Consider the following 7,500-nt stretch of genomic DNA (forward strand, 5'->3'; position numbering starts at 1 on the left):
ATTGAGTATAGTTGAAAAAGCAAGATACTATAAGTCCAAGTGCTCCAACAGGGAAAAATAGCCCAGTGAGGAAAGGAAATAAATAAACGATATAAGAATGAATGATCAATTAAAATGAAATATTTTAAAAACACCAACAACCTTAAAACAGATATTTCGTATATAAACTTTAAAAGGACTTATGTCAGCCTGTTCAACATAAAACATTTTCTGCAAGTTTGAACTTCTGAAGTTCTGCTAGTTCAACTACCCGATCAGGAAGACTGTTCCACAACTTGGTCACAGCAGGAATAAAACTTGTAGAGTACTGTGTGTATTAAGCCTCTTGATGGAGAAGGCCTGACTATTAGAATTAACTGTATGCCTAGTATATAACAGGATGGAACTGTCCGGTAAGATCTGAATGGAAAGGATGGACAGAATTATAGAAAAAAATCTTATGCAACATGCATAACGAACTAATTGAACGATGGTGCCAGAGATTAATATATAGATCAGGAATAAGAAATTTAATAGCTATGGTAAGCAGCTCTTCTAGGAGAAGACACTCCAAAATTAAACCATTGTTCTCTAGTCTTGGGTAGTGCCATAGCCTCTGTACCATGTTCTTCCACTGTCTTGGGTTAGAGTTCTCTTGCTTGAGGGTATACTCTGGTACACTATTCTTCTTCTTCTTTTTTTTTTTTTTTTTTTTTTTTTTTTTTTTTTGAAATGGCGTGTTGGGGAGGCTTAATAGAAGGGCCATGGATGCCTGGTGGTTTATCAAGAGGTTGTCTTTTCTTTATCTGATTCTTTTTCTTCTCAAAACGAGCCTTACTGTCCTCCCTTCAGTTGAAGTGGCTATCCTGGAGGGTATTTAGCCTTGCACGGTGTATCGGCTCCTCCATGTTGACCAGTTTTTCCTACTTTTTTTCTATAGCCTATGGGTTTGATCAATCACTTTATTTATATTTATGTACATATTGTTTTTGTTATAATTCTTGTTAATCTAGTTTTTAAGTATGATGTCTCTTTTTTATTACTATTAATTCTTATGCTGTCTGGAGACATTGAGCGAAATCTGGGACCAGTACGTCCTAGATTTCGTCAATGTCGTCTACTGTATTGCAATATTTGTGGTCTTCATGCAAATATTCCAGACCTTACAGTTGTGTCCAGACAGTATGATATTATTTTGTGCTCAGAAACTTTGGTTTCTAATATGAGGCACTCATCTGAGCTCCTTATAACTGGTTTTAAGAAGCCAATAAAATTGAATCGTGATACCATCCCAAGGGCCAGGGGAATGGCGTTGTATATCAGGACTGAGTACCCTGCTTCTCATAAGTCCTGCTATGAATGTGGGTGTTATGACATTCAGGTAAATAAAGTTTGTGGTAGGCATAACAACTTTTATTTGTGTTCGATCTACCGGAATCCAGACATGGATGATTCTATCTTCGAATGTCTTCTTACCATTATGGCTATGATACAAGAAGATGATACAGAGGCTTCTTTTGTCTTTGTTGGTGATTTCAATGCTCACCATAGGGAGTGGTTAAGGTCTATCTCTCCTACCGATCGCCATGGCTTAAAAGTTTTAGACTTTGTCTGTGAATCAGGCTGTGAGCAAATCATAAGTGAAGCTACTCACAGGTCTGGTAATTGCTTGGACATCGTATCCACTGACTCCCCTAGCGTTATAGCAAATAGGGTTGGTTCTCCAGTCGGGAAATCTGATCATACCTTTATTTTGTCTAGTAGTGAAGACTGAGCAGCCTGTCCCTGATGTATCATACTCTTTGTAAAATTTATATGAAATCTCAAATAGACTGGAATGAGATTTTGCATGATCACATGTGCTAGAATTGGTCACAATTATATAATAGTGTTGATCCTGTTGCCCCTTTGAATGAGAATCTAGTTAACATAATTGATAGGCCTATCCTTTCTCGTGTGCTAAGGTACCGAGTGAAGGACAAACCGTGGTTTAATAATGATTGTAGACGTACTTATTTGGAGAAACAGGAGGCCTATCATCTTTGGAAGGGTAACAGATCAGATTTAACCTGGAATAACTATACGCAGCTTAGAGCTTTTGCTCAGAGAGTTTACGCTTCAACTGAAAAGGAATACAATTTAACCATAAAAGAAACCCCTTCTGGTACAACTCAGGAACATAAATGGTGGTCTACCCTTAAATCTGCGCTCTTTGGTGTAGATGCAACAGTTCCTCCTTTACTTAAACCAGATGGCTCAGTAACTCACTGTCCAAAGGAAAAGGCAACCCTTTTGGCTGATGGTTTTGACAGTAAACAGTAATGAAAAACTTGAAATTCCTCATTCCTGTTTTCCTGAGGCTAAACTAACTAGTTTAGCTTTTCGATCTCGTGAAATTAAAGCTCTGTTGATGAACCTTGATGCTTATGGAGGTATAGACCCAAATGGTATTTTTCATTTGTCTTCTAAAGACTGTAGATTTCTTAGCTCCAAAGTTATCTGTTATTTTGTGCAAGTTAGCAAGAAGAGGAGCTTTTAGCACTTGTTGGAGGATTGGTAATGTTTTATATAATATATAAAGAGAGAGAGAGAGAGAGAGAGAGAGAGAGAGAGAGAGAGAGAGAGAGAGATACATATACATTGAAGGTGATAGCCTTAGTGGCGTCAATGTGTTTCCTGTAGGAATCTTCATATTTCCTCAACTTCTTTAAGTTTCAGACGTAATCCTTTGATTTAATGAACGATGATTATTTCTTTTCTTCATACTTTATTCACTACAGCGCAGTTTCGACTAAACTTTGTCTCTATCAAGTGATTGCTGGTTTGCATAAGTTTACAATTCTTTTTATGCATCAGATCGTCAACGCATAATTAGTAATAGAATTTATTCAGCATATATTTACTGTATACGTCTAACAATAAAAAAAGTTAGTTTAGAAAAGCTATATATATATATATATATATATATATATATATATATATATATATGTATATATATGTATATATATATGTATAAATATATATATATATATGTATATATATGTGTGTGTGTATATATATATATATATATATATATATATATATATATATAGAGAGAGAGAGAGAGAGAGAGAGAGAGAGAGAGAGAGAGAGAGAGAGAGAGAGAGAGAGAGAGAGTATATAATCGATCATTATCCTCTTCGTAATATAAGGATCTCTGAATTTTGAAAATTTTCACCTTTTCTTTTTTAACTTTAGATTTTAGAAATTTTAATTTCTTAGAATGTAATCTCAAAATAATTAATCGTAATATTTATAGAAGCTGATGTATAAAAGGAATTGTAAACTTATGGAAACCAGCAATCGCCTGATAGAGACAAAGTTTAGTCGAAACTGCGCTGTAGTGAATAAAGTATGAAGAAAAGAAATAATCTTCGTTTATTAAACCAAAGGATTACGTCTGAAAACTTTAAGAAGCTGAGGAAATATGAAGATTCCTGCAGGAAACATATTGACGCCACTAAAGCTATCACCTTCAATGAAAATTGTTATTAGAAAGAAGCTGTGTCCCAAAAGCATATATATATATATATATATATATATATATATATATATATATATATATATATATATATATATATATGTGTGTGTGTGTGTGTGTGTGTATGTGTGTGTACACATCCACTTGGGAGTGTGTGATGGCAGAGGAGTACAACCGTCTGACATCTCAAATTCCACGCCCTCAACTTGCACTTGCTACTTACCATACATCGTATTCTTAATGGTTATTCTATGATAAACCCGTGAGGGAACCACTTTCGTTGCTCTGCTATATAAACTGTAATTTCAATTGGTCTAAAATCGACTGAGATTGATATATAGCCCCCCTTAATAACCAACTAAAATTTAAAAGATGCAATCATTTTATAAATACATATTATTTTTATTCTCAATTGCTATTCTGAATTGTAACAGCTTTCCATTAAACTATTGACCGAACTACCTCTGATCCACTCTCTAACCTGTGCTAACATTTGAACTACGTTTTCTGCTTTTTACACTTCTCATTCGAATTGTTGTTTTTTTTTCAAGCTGTAAATGCTACACGACAAATTCATTATTAACACAATCACAGAAGTAAAACAACTTTCATGAACCGAACTTACATTGCACAAATCATAGTCTTCGTCCGATTCGTCGGAGCAGTCAGCGCCCGTATCACAGATGTACCGATGAGGGATACATTTCTCGCTGTTGGTGCAAGCGATCTCAGAACTCTCGCAATCGATGGCCACTGAAGGACAAGAATGAGATTTAAAAAAAAAATGTATGCTAACAACAGGAAAGTATGATAATGATACTAACAAGAGGAAAGTATTATAAGGATACTAACAAGAGGAAAGTATTATAATGATACTAACAAGAGGAAAGTATTATAAGGATACTAACAAGAGGAAAGTATTATAAGGATACTAACAAGAGGAAAGTATTATAAGGATACTAACAAGAGGAAAGTATTATAAGGATACTAACAAGAGGAAAGTATTATAAGGATACTAACAAGAGGAAAGTATTATAAGGATACTAACAAGAGGAAAGTATTATAAGGATACTAACAAGAGGAAAGTATTATAAGGATACTAACAAGAGGAAAGTATTATAAGGATACTAACAAGAGGAAAGTATTATAAGGATACTAACAAGAGGAAAGTATCATAAGGATACAACCAAGAGGAAAGTATTATAATGATACTAACAAGAAGAAAGTATTACAATAAAACAACCAAGAGGAAAGTATTATAATGATACTAACAAGAAGAAAGTATTATAATGATACAACCAAGAGGAAAGTATTATAATGATACTATCACGCCAACATCAACAATAACTGCAATGTTCATAAAAATTCATTAAACTCACCCGATACTGCTACGCAGACCAGCAGAAGAAGAGCAATCAACTTCATCCTGTCAATGAGATTCTCCGATCAAACCTGAAATTAGAGACCGTTGCTGTTATACCCGCCCTGAAGGTTTCCATAATTTTCTGTTATTTTTGGGGGGGGTTTTGAAAAAAGAAAGAAAAAAAAGACACCCATTAATCATCCTTAGTCAAATGGTCAAGTTTTATGGTCTCGTGTTAAACAAAGAAAAACTTCAGCAACTTTTTAACCAGCAGAAGAAGAGCAATCAACTTCATCCTGTCAATGAGATTCTCCGATCAAACCTGAAATTAGAGGCCGTTGCTGTTAAACCCGCCCTGAAGTTCTCCATGAATTTCTGTTATTTTCTGTTATTTTTGGAAAAAGAAAAGAAAAAAAAAGACGTAACCATTAATCAGCCTTAGTTAAATGGTCAAGCTTTATGGTCTCGTGTTAAACAAAGAAAAACTTCAGCAACTTTTTAACCAGCCTTAGTCCTCTGCTGCAGTTCTCACGTTTCAATCCAACAATGAAAGTTATTCATATTATAAATTCTTCAAAATAATATCTTTTTCATACATGAACTCTCATGCTTACTGTTGTCTCCCATTCTGTAGGTATAATTTTTCATTGGCACTCTCCGTAGTGTAGTTTAAGTCATTATTATTGTTATTAGTGATATTTGAGGTATCATTAAAACGTAGGCAAAATCCGAGGAATTGTTTAAGAGATAAGAATACAGTTGTTGCAAGCCCCGAACTTAACCATAATAAAAAATACAATCACATCTTTGTTATTATTATTATTATTATTATTATTATTATTATTATTATTAGTAGTAGTAGTAGTAGTAGTAGTAGTAGTAGTAGCTGAACTATAATCCTAATTGGAAAAGATATACGCCCAGAGGCTCCAACAGGGTAAAATAGCTCAGTGAGGAACGGAAACAAGGAAATGAATAAACCACAATGGTAATGAACAATAAAAAAATGAAATATTAAATAAGGTCTTTCATATATGAATTATAAAATGGCCAAGTAACTCCACGTATGCAAATAAATTTAATCAAGACCTGTTTAAAATAACACAATCATGAACATGATTGATAGTCTGTCCTTGAGATATTTCCTCTCCTACGTTGAAGTTGTGGAATTTCCTCCCTGTCATGATGCCATTGAATTTATTTCTTATGTATATATATATATATATATATATATATATATATATATATATATATATATATATATATGTATATATATATGTATGTATATATATATGTGTGTGTGTATATATATATATATATATATATATATATATATATATATATATATATATATATATATATATATATATATATATATATATATATATATATATATATGTATATATATATATATATATATATATATATATATATGTATATATACCGTATCATAAGACGCTACAAGTGGTAGGACTCACCGTTAGAGTAGCAAAGCAATTTTTGGAAAGAAAAAATTTGTCGATTTTACAAGCTATCCTAGTCAGCGACTCTAGTGAGATTTTTGTCTGGCACTGTAAATGATTATGAAATGATTACGTAAATAATAATTAGCTGCACGGCGGTTATTCCAATTTTATTGCATATTCAAATAAGAAATCACTAGACCAGTCGTAGTTGCCACCAGGACCCACAGGGTCCTGGTTGCCACTACAACCACTAGTTTGGTGTTTGGTGTTTCAAGGTTCCGGTTCAGGTCTAGGCTTCGCCTTAGCATCGGCGCCTCTTATGTCTTATAGTTTTGTGTGTTTTTTATTTTCAATAGTTTTTCTCTTTTCGCCCACATTTGTTGTAGGACACTTTTCTTATTTTCAATATATTCTTCACAGAAAAGGATTTTTCCAACTGGTTGTGCTCTATGTTTTTTTCGTATAATTATTGGAGGTCTATTGCTTTTCTCCTTACATCACTGCACTGGGGACAATATAACAGGAAGTGGTTAACATTCTCTTCTACATCACAGAACACAGTTTATATTTAACCTTGGTGTCTGTTTTTTTTTTTTTTTTTTTTTTTTTTCATATTCAAGCCCAATGTGTTTGTTTACATAAACGCAGTGTTTCCGAATGTTCTAAATCAAATTTTGGTTAAGAAGTAACATTCCAGTAATATTTTCCCAATTCCTCATATAGCCTACACATTTTCACACAAAATTGTTGATCAAGGAAGTCTCTAGAAATTCTTCTAGGTAGAATACTTTTGCTTTTGTATGTGACTCTAGGTCTAGTTACTTTTCTGTTAACTTGGTAACACTGCATTTAACTAACAGCGAGATATTTTTTCCAAGGTCGTATTTAGCAATTGTCTATTTTATATTTCGGAACTCAGTCAACAATGTCATTATCAAAATATTGCTTTATAACAAAATATCAACAAAATATGAGAAAATAGATAAATACTTTTGTAATAATCAACTAATATGTCATAGCGTAGTCTGCTAGCAGACCACTAGTTGGCATTTTTGCTTGTAGAAGGGGGTTGGCGAGTCATCAGCTGATCACCAAAGGAAACAAGTAACTTGCTACAGTACTACATTAAATGAAGTGCAATATAAGAAATAAATTTATTCATTATTGATGAG

The 7,500-nt window shown here is 33.1% G+C and overlaps 2 protein-coding genes across 3 annotated transcripts in view; one reads left to right on the forward strand and one right to left on the reverse strand.

Annotated features, from left to right (window-relative positions):
• The window catches only part of LOC137658506 (uncharacterized), a 329,004-nt gene that overhangs the window by 187,230 nt on the left and 134,274 nt on the right, over positions 1–7,500 (forward strand). The gene's annotated exons all lie outside the window — the stretch shown is intronic.
• The window catches only part of LOC137658167 (uncharacterized), an 18,679-nt gene that overhangs the window by 7,966 nt on the left and 3,213 nt on the right, over positions 1–7,500 (reverse strand). Inside the window, exons 2-3 of the mRNA XM_068392847.1 lie at positions 4,879–4,951; positions 4,125–4,252 (exon numbers count right to left, since the gene is read on the reverse strand). Coding sequence (XP_068248948.1) covers positions 4,125–4,252; positions 4,879–4,924 — 174 coding nt within the window. The 5' untranslated portion in view covers positions 4,925–4,951. The remainder of the gene's footprint in view (positions 1–4,124; positions 4,253–4,878; positions 4,952–7,500) is intronic.

The sequence above is a fragment of the Palaemon carinicauda genome, chromosome 19, assembly GCF_036898095.1.
Source record: "Palaemon carinicauda isolate YSFRI2023 chromosome 19, ASM3689809v2, whole genome shotgun sequence".
NCBI lineage: Eukaryota > Metazoa > Arthropoda > Malacostraca > Decapoda > Palaemonidae > Palaemon > Palaemon carinicauda.